The following is a 12,973-nucleotide window of genomic DNA, read 5'->3' as shown; positions in this document are numbered from 1 at the left end:
TTTGTTAATAATTTAATAATTTAATTAAATTTTCTTTAATAATCTCTCTTTTTTTCTTAAGAATTTAGTTTTATTTTATTAATGTTAATAATTTAATTTAATTTAATTTTCTACAACTTTTAATTGGCTTTCTTGAAATGTTGCTAGATTTCTGTCTCCAGGCAGAGGATGGATAAAACAACCTCTTGACATTTATGCTAGAGACATTTTCTACAGTTTTGCAGGTGTTCAACTGAGACACCAAGGGAAGAAAGGACTTATTCCAACCCACACAGAGGATGGGCTGGAATTTTATCATCCTACCCTCCACTTTCTCTTCTGATAGCTGCTCTAAGCTGAGGACAGATGGGTTTCCAGAGCAGAAACACTCCCATTGTCCAAGGGCTGGTGCCTTGTGCCTCAGGGCTGAGAAAGATGTCTCAGATGGCCCCTCCCCTGACTCAGAGGAAAGGGGAACCCAGGGAAGGTCTGTCCTTTACCAGTGCGGAAGGTCACCATGGCTGTCTGTCCCTCGCCGGCACAGTTGTGAGCAGCCATCTCCACCTCGTAGAGGCTCCCAGGGTCCAGCCTGGTGAGGGTCAGGCGATGCTGCGAGGCTGGGACATCCCTCACGACCCAGCTGTCCGAGGCATTGGTGACCTGCTGAGAGACCAATGCAGGTGTTGCAGAGCCTGGGGCAGGCTGGGCTTCTTGTGGGCATTAAGCTCAGAAACTTTATTAGTAAGTTGTGTACCAACCATATTTACCTTCCCTTCCTTCTCTGCAAAGGAAGGAGATGTTTCCAGGCTGATTTTGCAAAGCAATTCAGGTATAAGCAGGACAACTCACCCATGCCCCAGAGTGTTTTCTTGACCCCAGGGTTCAATCAGCCCTATTGTGTCCTCTGGTTCCCTTTGATACCACTACGCCTCTATGTGTGTAAATCTCCAGAGCAGGTGCAGCCCCCAAAATGCAGCATTAGCCACAGAACTGAGCTCCTTTAGGAGCCAAATCTCTCCTGCAGCCCAGCTACTGAGCTGCTCATTTAGATACTGGCTATTTCTGTGGGATGAGGTACCCAGACACAACTTTGTTTTAATGAGTTTTATCCAGCCTCACCCCCTGGCACTTTGGGACTGAAATGAAGAACCATAATGCTAGAGCAAATGTTTCTGCAGGGAAGAGACTGTGCATGGCCATAGCCCTCAGAAAAGCTTGGAAACACAAGGGGTTTTTTTGTGATACCCTGATGCCGAATGCAGAGGGGGAGGGAAGGTGGAACCTTGCTCCTTTTCCCCAGCTGCAAAGATAATATTTTTGCAGGCAAATAGGCAGGACATTGAAGTGACCCGGTGCCAAAAAGAGAATTAGTAATGCAGGCAACGCAACAGAACGGAAATGCCAAGACTCTGCTGTATCATTCATCTTCTCCAAGCATTTGACACTGACTGATTAATGCCTGCCTCATTTTATTTTTATTCCTGAGCCTGCAAAGTTGTGAGGCCAAGGAGGGGAGCCCTAAAGGGTGCTAATATCCAGGAAAGGGAAAGAGAAATTCTTAAGAAACAAAAATAAGGGCTGCATGGCATCTGACTGCTTGCAGGCTGCTGAGAGTTTGGGGCAGTGTAGGAACAGGGTAAAAAGAGACATTCACAGACATTTTCTAGAGAAGCACAACCTTGACCAGTACAAATGTAGGTCTCCTGTCAGTAGATCTAACTTTCTTTACAGCCATCTTCTACACAAAGAGCCTTTTCTTTTGTTGCTAAATTGATTCCTTCCCTCTCCACACACATGCTTTTCCAGTCAGAAATGTCAAAACCAGATCATTATATAACTTGATCCTAAGGATCTTGGATAGAAAGAGACTCTTTCTAAACAAGTTTAAGGGTTATTGGGACTAATTCCTTTCCACACAATCCTTAAGTGTCCCAAGAAAGAGTCTCCAGCTGAGAATTTGGACTACACTGAAAACATATCACTGCAAACTGCAGTGACCCATGGTAACCTTCACTGCCCCATGGCCCCTTCCAGGTGAAGTGCTGAAAAACAAATCAAATATGGACAAACTCCAAGGCTGCAAGTTAAGACTCCAAGCAGAATTGGTAGTTACATGACACACCACTGGAGAATAAATCTCTTCTTGGCAGACAACCAGGGCCTATAGTCTGGGGATGCTTTTAGCATCGTTGTTTTTTATTTAAGCTTGCCCTATTGTGTTCCTGTGCCGGCATCTTCTGCCTTTGTTTTAAAGGGCTCTTTAAAGAGATGGTTAGCTGAAATCCTCATCTTAATTTTTTAAAGAAAAAAATCAAGGATTGTAACAGTCTTCTATTACACTATATTTTCACAAAAGCACACAATTCCAGGAAAATAGATACATATATTCACATGTACGTGAAAACAGTGCCTTGCAGTGGGTGGGAGTCGCAAACATGTGATCTGGCATGTTTCTGGAATACACTCAAACCCTCTGGAGTTTGAGGCAAAACCTGCCTCTCTACTGCAACTCCCTGCCTACCCAAAGGAAAGAAAAGCAGCAGACAAATAAATTCAAGCCTCTTTTTTCCACTTATACCCAGCAAAATGGAAAGCAACACTTTAGACCTCAAAAGCAGAATTTTTCCCTCAACAATGCTTTACCATTCAAAGAAACTGCTGGGCTACAGTTGTGCCTGCACTGTTCCCATGGTGCTGTGAAGCATCCCAGAGGGAGGAGCCCTTGGGCTCCAGCAGGACTTGGCTGTGCACTGTGTGCTCACACTGTGCCACCTGCAAGTGATGTACTCCACAGTGCACTGCCTTCCAGCTTCCAGAATAAAACTGGGGAATAAGGACCTTCCCAGAGGACTTAGCATGGCTATGACAGTTCTCTGCTGGCTCCTCACACTCACTGAGCATGGGCACTTCGGTGCTGCTGAGCAGGGCAGGCACATGCAGCAGCTACTCTGCTGTTCTGTGTCCTGCAGCCCGTTCAAGGCAGAGGTGTCCCCGTGGCTTGTGCCAAGATAAAAGCATTCCAAGCAAGTAGTTGTGCAACCTGCCCTCGGGGTCTCCTACCTGCACAAGCACACAACTGGGAATTGGATGTGGAAGCGACTGGTGAAGTGTGTGCATGTGCCGTCTGCAAACTTAGGCAAGCAGGCACTGCCACTGGGCTCTTTCTGGGCAGCTCAGCAAACCTCCTGTCACAGCCTATATCCATCACACCTCAACAGGCTGAGGCTGCGGCTCAGGAGGTCCCACTAACCAGTGCCACCAGTGACTGATGGATGCCCCTGCCCATGAAGCATGAAACACGTGGTGAGGCCACCAGCCCACCCATGGAATGGTGCAGAGGGAAGATGGGAGCAGAGCAAAACAGTGATACCTTGCGATACTTCACCACGTAATAGAGAATGGGGGCTCTGCTGTCAGGCCGGGGTCTCCACACCAGGTCATAGCTGTCTGTCTTGGATGTCCGTGGAGAACTGAGGATGATGGGGGCTTCGGCTGGAGTCACCAGATCCTTGTTGGCTGCACACTGTGGAGATGCTGCTAGAGGGGTTGTCCTAGGCTTTGGCAGTCCAGCTGTATCCAAGGGCAGCTTTAAGGCGCTGTCCCTGGAAGGTGGTGTTGGAGGTTGAGCCGAATCCAGCTGGCCATCTCGCCCAGGGTTTAGTGGAGCTCCTGGGAGAAAAGGTGTCACAGCAGGGTAAACGCCCATCCCAGTCTGTGCTTAAGGCAGAGCTGTTAAGGCACCCCTTGTGTGGTGCTGCCTGCTGTACCACTCAAAAAGGTATTGGCAACAATCCCTCCTTCCTCTGCTATAAACCACAGGGTTCCCTGTCTCTCTGTCATCCCTCTTACCCTGTGTAAGTTCAACAGGGTCCAAGGAATCAGGGTGGTACCTCTTCTACCCCAGGTGAATTAAGTTTTTAAGCTCTTGCTCAGTGCAAGTTCAGAGGCAGAGCTAAGCCATGGGGTGAGGCACTACACCCAGATGTCTTGAGTCTCTTGTGTAGAGATCACCCAAATGTGCACTCATGGCCCTGCCCTTAGAAGCAAAACTGGTGTCATGTGTTCCCACAGGGAGATATGAAGACCTCAGGCAGAGCAGCACTTGCAGTGTAGGTAAAATAGAAAGCAAGGACAACACCCTGACTTTCTTCCCCTGCTTCCTCTGTCCTTGTTCTGTCTGTTAGGCTGTGACTTAATGGCCGCGACTTTGGGGAGAGGGGCTTACCTGGGCCGGCCGTCCTCAGCTGCACCATGGCTTGGGCACTGCCCACCTCGTTCTCGGCCATGCACTGGTAGATGCCCTCGTCCTCGGGCCCCACGCTGAGCACGCGCAGTGCCCGGCGTGACAGCCGCAGCCGGTGGCTGCCCGACAGCGGCACTGCGTTGCGCAGCCACATCACCGAGGGCTGCGGGTTCCCTCGCACCTTGCATGTGAACTTGGCACTGTGGCCCCAGGGAATGATCTGCTGGGACAGTTCCATGGTGACCTCCGGGGGTTCTGTGTGAGGAACAAACATAGACTATTGAGCGCCCCTTGGCTGGGAGCACAGCATGGTCATGGCTTTGCCATTTCCTCTCTGGCAGGGATGAAAGCAGAGTGATGGATCATTTCCTACTCCAAAGTCCCACTCCCTTTGTGGGGGCCCACATGGGTCTGCTTTAATGCCCCTCCCCTTCAGCATCCACATAAACTGCAAAGGGAGGTAGCCCAAGGCCATCGGCCCTCTCGCATGAAATCAGACATCTACAAGCTCTATTTTTCTGAGCAGAAATGCTACTCTGCAAAGACTGTGCTTGTGCCACAACACCACATTGCATTCATCAGGTGCCAATCTCTGAAACACGGGCTTAATCTCCCTAAAAACTGTGAGACTGGGAAGTATGTGTGGTAGAAATACCTAGGGTGTAGTATCCCTTACGTTTTCTACTCCACAGAGAGCTTCCCTACAACAGAACAAAAAACAGAACAAAACAAAGACACTCCAATGTCTTCCTTATGCCAATGTAAAATACCTCTAAAAAGCAACCAGGCTTCCACTAGAAAGTATGAGAACAAAAGCAGTGCCATAAATGACAAGAGAAGAGCTTCTGCAGAGGAAAGGAGGATTCATCATCTCCAGACCATGGTGGGAGCCAAGAAGGAAGAATTACTGTGGGGAGATAGAATATAAGAAAATAAAGATAGTGTAGAAAGTAATCTCACCCCTAAGGATTGCAGCTGGGCCAATTACCAAAGATTAGGAACAGGCCTGACTTTAACAGGCCACAGCTGTGACCAGTGAGAAGAGTGCTATAAAAGAGTGGGTCAGCTGGTTGAGAAGGGAACTGGAATCAGTTGGCTACTGTGTGAGGAAGAAAGAGTCAGTGCTCTGAGAAGCAGCCCACGAGAAAACATCGAGAAGGTATGAAACTTTTGCGAGAAGGAGAATACAGTATGGAACTTTTACATTAAGATGACAACAAACTACTACCCTCAAGAAGGAATTAGTCTGGTCTCCTGGAAACTGGAACCACAAGCATGGGTTTGCATTACATTGTGATTTGTCCAGGGAGAGGAAGAGTGCTTTAGTGCTAGTATCTTTCCCTAGAAAATGAGATGTCCAAGCCCTTCCTGAAACAATGGCTCCAGCAGCACTCACCAAACACCTGCACGTTGTAGAAGATGAACGCGGCCCCGGCCTCTCCAACACCATTGTCAGCCGTGCAGCTGTAGGTGCCTGAGTCCTCCTCGCTCGTGGGGTCGATAAGGAGGTTGCTGAGCAGGAAGCGCGTCTTGTTGTAGGCAGAGACACCGGAGCCATCCTTGGCCCAGGTGACCCGTGGTGGGGGGATGCCACTGGCCACACACTCCAGAATCAGGCTCTGGCCCTTGGTGACAATGATGGTCTGAGCCTCAGGAGGGTAAATTATCCGGGCTGCTTCCGCTGTGGAGCCTGGGGAGGAGAAATGGAGGAATGAGGTGCATGGGAAGGGAAGTGGATTGTGGGAGAGCACCCTGTGCAGTGGGTAAGTAGAGATAATGGTAGGGCACACTCTTTTCCAGTGCTGGGACACGTAAATGGCAATGCAGGACCAGAGGGACATTCTGTAAGGGTTCTGTGCACACAGCAAAGCCACCTTGCCAAAGGGCTAAGGGCCTTTGCCCGCTCAGCACCAAGAACAAATCCTAAGGAAGCATGGTAATCCCAGGGCTGCATACACAATACACATACTCCAGGAGCAGACCTTGGGGCCTTCTGCTGCTGGAAAGGAGTTTTCTCAGCACCTGATAATGGTTCACACAGAAAATCAGCTGCACCAGATAGCACTGATCAGAGTCTCCAGAGCTGGAGATGTGCGGTGAAGGGAAAATGGCTTACGTCTCACACGGAGCCTCTCACTGGAGACTGAGGTTTTCACCTCCTGTGTCACGGGGTTGTAGGCAGCACATTTATAAGTCCCCTCATCCTCCTGGCTGGCATTAACAATCTGAAGGTTTCCAGATGGCATAATAAGATAATTGTCTGTAGAGAGAGAAGAGAAAGTGGCACATGGTCACAAGATACGCTTCTGTCCAGCCTCCTGGAAGACGTGCAGTGTCCTGAAGAAAAGGTGGAGAAGAGGGAAAGACAAAACCATGATGTCCCAGGCAGCATGGACATGAGGGAGACCATGCCAGGATCCTGAAGTAACTTGTTCTCAGACAGGTGGCAAAAGGACAAGGAGGCAGCAGGTAGAGATAGCTACTGCTGGTAAGGAAGGGTGAAACTGAGGGTCCTGTGGCAGAACCTGTTGGGACAGACCCCTATGCACTCACCTCGGGAAGCCTCCAGCCACTCCTGCTTCACACTGTAGCGGACCTGAGCCTTGGGGTGACTTTCGGGCAGGTCGCAGGCAATCACGGCTGTGTTCCCTTCATCCACCTCAATCACATGCTGGCCGTCGAACTTGAAATCTTTGAGATCTGCAATTAGAGCAGAAGACGAGGCATCTCAGTGGCTGGCTAAACATAGAATCACAGAATCACAGAATTTCTAGGTTGGAAGAGACCTTTAAGACCATCGAGTCCAACCCATGTTCTAACACCTCAACTAGATCGTGGCACCAAGTGCCACATCCAGTCTTTTTTTAAACACATCCAGGGATGGTGACTCCACCACCTCCCTGGGCAGATGATTCCAGTATTTGACCACTCTTTCTGTGAAAAACTTCCTCCTGAATTCTAGCCTGTATCTCCCTTGGCACAGCTTGAGACTGTGTCCTCTTGTTCTGTCTGTTGTTGCCCGGAGAAAGAGATCGACCCCCAGCTCACCACAGCCACCCTTCAGGAAGTTGAAGAGAGTGATAAGGTCACCTCTGAGTCTCCTTTTCTCCAGGCTAAACAACCCCAGCTCCCTCAGTCGTTCTTCATACGGATTGTGTTCCAAGCCCCTCATCAGCCTCGTTGCTCTCCTTTGGACACACTCAAAGCAGCTCAACGTCCCTCCTAAACTGAGGGGCCCAGAACTGGACACAGCACTCAAGGTGTGGCCTCACCAGTGCCGAGTACAGGGGAAGAATGACCTCCCTGCTCCTGCTGGCCACACTATTCCTGATACTGGCCAGGATGCCATTGGCCTTCTTGGCCACCTGGGCACACTGCTGGCTTATGTTCAGCTGACTGTCAACCAGGTCCCTTTCCACCTGAGCACTGTCTAGCCACACCGTCCCCAGCCTATAACGTTGCAGGGGGTTATTGTGGCCAAAGTGCAGGACTCGGCACTTAGACTTACTGAACTTCATCCCATTAGATTCTGCCCATCCATCCAACGGTTCCAAGTCCCTCTGCAAAGCCCTCCGTCCCTCTACAGATGGATACACGCTCCAGCTTAGTGTCATCTGCAGATTTACTAATGAAAGACTCTAAACCCTCATCCATGTCATCAATAAAAATATTAAACAGAACATCTTAGTGTCAGTTCATCCTCTCCCCATGAACTCAGGGCTGTTTCCTTGTGGTGCTGGCAGAGGACCACTCTGACTCCAGCAGCTAGGGAAACTGGCTTCCTTTCACAATTCTTTCCCCCCTGTGCCCACCCCCCCCCACCCCCCTCCCCCCCCCAATTTCATAAAAATGAGTAACTTAAAACACAGCTTCTGGAGAAACCACCTGCTCCAGGGCTAGGAAACTAGGTGTGAAAAATCCTGGCCTGAGAGTAAAAAATAAGCCAACTTACTACAGCACTGAAGGGTGGCCCAAAAATGGTCCTTCTGCGGCCTGCTATTTCACACATGGCTGCTGTTCTGCTGCTACTGAGAAGCTGACTTTGTCAGGGAGCCTAGCCTGCTTCAAGGTTGTACAGATGTCAGGTGGGAGAAAGTGTGTGAAGCTCCCTGAGCTCCTCCCATGTGGGATTTACAGGGGTCCCAGGATGAGGGAAGAGATGAGAATCTTCACTCCATGTTTCAGAAGCCTAATTTATTATGTGGTGATATATATTATATTTAAATTGCTATATTAAAACTATACTAAAAGAATAGAGAGAAAGGATTTATCAGAAGGTTGGACAGGAATAGAAAGGAATGAATAACAAAGGCTCATGACTGACCAGAGAGTCTGAGCTAGCTGCATCCTTGATTGGTTATTAAGTAGAAACACCTCACATGGACCAATCAAAGAAGCACCTGTTGCATTCCACAGCAGCAGACAGTTATTGTTTACATTCCTTCCTGAGGCTCCTCAGCTTCTCAGGAGAAAAAAATCCTAGCAAAGCATTTTCATAAAATATCATGGCGACATTCCCACACCTGAGAAATCAGTGTCTGCTCCAGGCACTCTTGCTCCCATCAAATATCTCACAGCTGGAAGTTGGTTAACCAGGACTTGCAAGGAAAACCAGCTCCTTCCTCTATGTGGCACAGCTGCTCCTTCCCTAAAGCAGCTGTGAAAACCCTGTCTCACCACATCCCTCTGCCCATGCTGTGATGGGAGTTCCCACCCTGGCTGGGCTGATGTGGGCAGCAGCACTGGAAGCACAGGAACTAAGAAGAGGGGTATCTGACTTTTTATTTTATTTTCCCTGTTTTTTTAAAAGCAGGAGGAGAGGACTGCAGCAAAACCCCAAAAACCTGGAAGGGCAGGGAGCATGCCAACCTGGCCCCAACAAACTTTCCAGAGAGAAAACTGGTTTCCATTCTCTCTGGGCATGATGGTAAATCTTGTTGAGGCACTGCAAGCTTGAAGTTTGTCTCAGACAGCTAGTGCTGTGAGAGAGGAGGTTTTGTGCTAGGAAGAAAGTCCCTCGTGCATTTTTACAATGCTGTACACCAGCCCAGGTAACCACTAGTGAAAATGGCACATCCTGCAGTTGGTTGTTGTCACAGGTAACAGGTCACACTGTCACATCAAGGCTCAGGTTGGTGCCTCTTCCGAGGATCCAGGGCTAACAGATCTCCTGAATGGCATGCCACTAATTCTGGATCAGACCATACTTCCTTTGCAAAACCTCACTCTAATGCAGTGTGCTGCATCTGCAGCCATGGCACGGCCATGTGCTGTCGACAGCTGCCTCGCCCCCAGAAACCTGTCCCAGGACGTGGCACCCCTGACCTTGGGCAGTCTGGGGGCCGGGAGGCAGCAGGAGGGCTGGCGGTGGGCAGGCAGCCTCCCTTGGCAGCCCCAGCCAGCAGAAAAATGTGGGGCTTGTTCTCTGGAAAATGCAGCAGCGCTCCAAGAGCAAAAGACAACTCTGGCTCCAAGCTTCTCCCACCCACAGTCATGGAAAAGTGACATGAAATTTCTCATGCAGACTTTCTGATTAAAGCAAGATCCTTTATGGAGTTTAAATAAAAACCAGCTCTCTTGGCAAGGCATCGAGAAAGCCTCCCCGAGCGCAGTGCAGAGGGGCTGTCAGGCGGCTGCTGGGGGAGCCAGCGGTCCTGGGCCCAGATCTGAGGGAAGGGGAGGAGGTTGAAAAGAAAAGGGGAGGTTTTGCAATGTCATAAAAATGATTTGCAATGAACATGCTTAATACTTCTGGAATTTCTTGGCATTGTTCAGTTAAAAAAATAATAAAAAGAAGGGATACGGGTGAACTTCAGAAATGTGATTAATCCTTTAAGACAAGCTGAGGAGGGGAGCCACGTTTCCATTGGATATTAAAGCCAGATGAAAGTTAACTCTCACCTTTGAAAAGCTGGCAGTGCCTCACGCTCCTCCTCCAATGAAAGTTACTGCTGGGGCAGGGAACAATGATGGATATTTTCTCCTCTTTGCTTTTTATATTTGATCAAGGAATAAAATAGTGAGAGCCACAGAAATGGAAATAGGTGGAGATGTGGCGAAAGCCCACGGTCTGCCTGCCCACATTGCGCATGTTTCGCCGATCAACAAAATATAAACGAGCATCAGGAAAATTAATGTGCGTCTTGGTGGTCTGGACTCATCACAGCCAAATTAAGATTTTGGAGCCAAGGCACAGGCTCCAGCAATGATGGCAGGGATCTGCACACACACACACACACACACACACAAGCATGTGTACATGCACACACACCCTGAAGAGAAGGGGCCCAAGAGCCTGGAAAAAGAGCAGACCCAAGGTTCTGGCATAGCAGAGCCATCATGAAGATGGAAAATTATGACCCTGTGCCAGGGCACCCCCTGGGATGACTGTGGGCTGGGCAGACATGGAGACCTCTCACGGGCAGCCCCCCAGATGGTGGCTCAGCCCACATCTCACACTTGTGGGTGGTGCAGCCCCACAGTAGGGAGCTGCAGCTCTTCCTGGCTTCCCCTCAGCCCAGAAGTGAGGGACAAGGGGTGAAACTGTGGACAAAGGGGGAAAAAACAGAGGAAAGGAAGGGATCCTGAGGTGGCTGGGGAAGCAAGAACTAGGTGCCTCTGCAGAAGCAGAGTGAAACTGGCAGGGGAGAGGGGAAAAATAGCAGAACTGGGACAAACTACTTTCTCATATGCCAAGTGTACAAGCTTCCTGCCAAACTACTCTCCTAAATTCCTGCTTCCCCACAGAGAACAAGACTGGTTTATTTGCCAGTGGATTTTGGCCACAGGCAATCTCAACTGCCCTGCTCACCACTGGTATAGGCATCCTTTAGGGCTGATGGGTCAGCCAGAGCTGGTGAGGGGTGGTCAGGGTCACCCCTGTGCCCCTCTGTGCATGGGACAAGCTCCCCCATACACATCCTGTTGCATCTGCCCCCAGCACAGCAAAACAGAGGGTACAGTGCCAAGCTGGGACAACCAGCTTTGTCCTAGGGGGTTCAAACAAGCTTCCCCTGAGTTGTGGGGGAACCATGCATGTCCCCCCCCAGCAAGGAGAGCCAGAGGACAGGATCCATGCCAGGGGGATATGCAGCACTTGCCCCTTCAGCTGTGTAGCCAGCAGCAGCCAGGCCCCACATCTAACATGCAATTTGCACCAGAGTCTAACAACCACTGCAGCTGGGAGAAACCACATCCCCTCTCACTGGCTGCGTTTTCCTTCTCATATGGCAGCACCCAGCGTGCCAGCCCATGTTCTTGTCCTTAAAAGACATGCCTGACCACAGTGAAGCAAGTCCTCGTCTACCAGCCATTGTCCAGGAGATGCTGCAGACAGACAGACTGAGCACTGCCAATCCCAGCCATGCTGGGACAAGAGGGCTTTTTTTCCCCCCCTTTTTTTGTTTAGTAGGGAGTGCAACCAAAGGCCATTGCTTATGTCCATCTGCAGCCGGCTCCGAGGCGCGATGGGGTGAACCAGGGTGCAGCCCTGCAGCCAACTGTGCTGCTGTCACTGGGGAAGGAAACCAGCTGAGTCCCAGGGCTGGGGGCCAAGCAACAAGGCAGGCGAGACAGAGGCGGGGAGACCATAAATAAATCTGGAGAAGAAGCAACAGTAAATGAAATGACAGCCCCAAGGTAAAAGCTCTCCCTTTTACCTTGGGAGAGTGGAAAGAGGGAGGAGTGAAAGAGGAAAGGGAGGGAAGGGAAATAGGCAGGAATAGGGTGCTCCAGCCTGGGGGCAGGCACCTTCCACTGTTCCACCCTCAGCTATGAGAGCAGCCTAGGGCTATGGCTCTCACTCCCAATCCAGCCAGCACCACAGGAGCCTGGGCACTGGTGCTGTCATCACCAGATTCCTCCCACCCTGCTGAGACAGGCACAGCGCCCCAGACTCCTGCCTAATTCATACCCTCCACAGCACATCTCCCCCACCCTGGGCCCATCTCACAGTCCTCATGCCACAGCTCCGATGGCTCACAAAACACCACCTGTGTTTTCCTTCTCTCCCCTCCTCACATCACCTTTGCCCCCGGGACCAGAGACCCCATGCCTGCTCTGCACATGCTTTTCCAACAGGCAGCTATCCTCTTCCTTCCTTTCCTCCCTCCCTCTTGCCATTGCCTCTGGGGAGTATCTGTGGAGAGGCCCTGGAGAAGGAAAATGAATGGGGCTGTCTTTAGAAAGCAGCTGCAAATTCCTGGGGGATGCCCAGCCCAACCCCATGCAAGGTCACTGCCCACAAGCTCCACATGCTGAGGTCCAGCTTCCCATACGTGCTGCCACAAGGCCGAGGACTGACCTCACCAGTGGCACCGACAGAGGGAACAGGGCAAAAAGCCACCCTTGCCCACTGCATTCCCAGGACACAGGTACCTGCAATCCCACACCCCCAGCTACAGGGACACTGGAACGGGTGGAGTTTTTTTGCTGCACTCCTCATCTATTTTTCTGCTTTGTTTTCAAGTATCATGTCTATCCAGATCAAGTTTGCTGCTGTGTTTGATGCCCTGATTTTCCATGCATACAGATGAGTTCTGGGAGTTACACAGCTCTTGCTACCTCTGCTCAGAAGCCTTGCTCCAGCCCTGCACTTCAGTTGCCCCCCGTGAGTTCCACAAAGAGCTCCGGATCTTCCAAGCCTTTGGCTGTTACAGAACCAGCCCTCAGCACCATGTACAAGTCCCTGGTGGAATCACTCGGCCCCACCAGAGCCCACTGCAGCTGTGCCTTTTACATACAGCACCTCTA

The 12,973-nt window shown here is 50.4% G+C and overlaps 1 protein-coding gene across 8 annotated transcripts in view; it reads right to left on the bottom strand.

The window, feature by feature from the left end:
• BOC (BOC cell adhesion associated, oncogene regulated) overlaps positions 1-12,973 on the bottom strand; it is a 55,912-nt gene that overhangs the window by 7,675 nt on the left and 35,264 nt on the right. For 6 of the 8 annotated variants that reach the window (XM_038136953.1, XM_038136923.1, XM_038136902.1 and 3 more), the window contains exons 4-9: positions 6,776-6,922; positions 6,339-6,482; positions 5,619-5,912; positions 4,205-4,477; positions 3,350-3,648; positions 480-642 (exon numbers count right to left, since the gene is read on the bottom strand). In XM_038136953.1, the coding sequence (XP_037992881.1) occupies positions 480-642; positions 3,350-3,648; positions 4,205-4,477; positions 5,619-5,912; positions 6,339-6,482; positions 6,776-6,922 (1,320 nt within the window). The remainder of the gene's footprint in view (positions 1-479; positions 643-3,349; positions 3,649-4,204; positions 4,478-5,618; positions 5,913-6,338; positions 6,483-6,775; positions 6,923-12,973) is intronic. The other 2 variants (XM_038136912.1, XM_038136944.1) reach the window with 1 other exon arrangement.

Source organism: Motacilla alba, chromosome 1, assembly GCF_015832195.1.
Source record: "Motacilla alba alba isolate MOTALB_02 chromosome 1, Motacilla_alba_V1.0_pri, whole genome shotgun sequence".
Lineage (NCBI taxonomy): Eukaryota > Metazoa > Chordata > Aves > Passeriformes > Motacillidae > Motacilla > Motacilla alba.
This window is presented reverse-complemented; position numbering and strand designations above follow the sequence as displayed.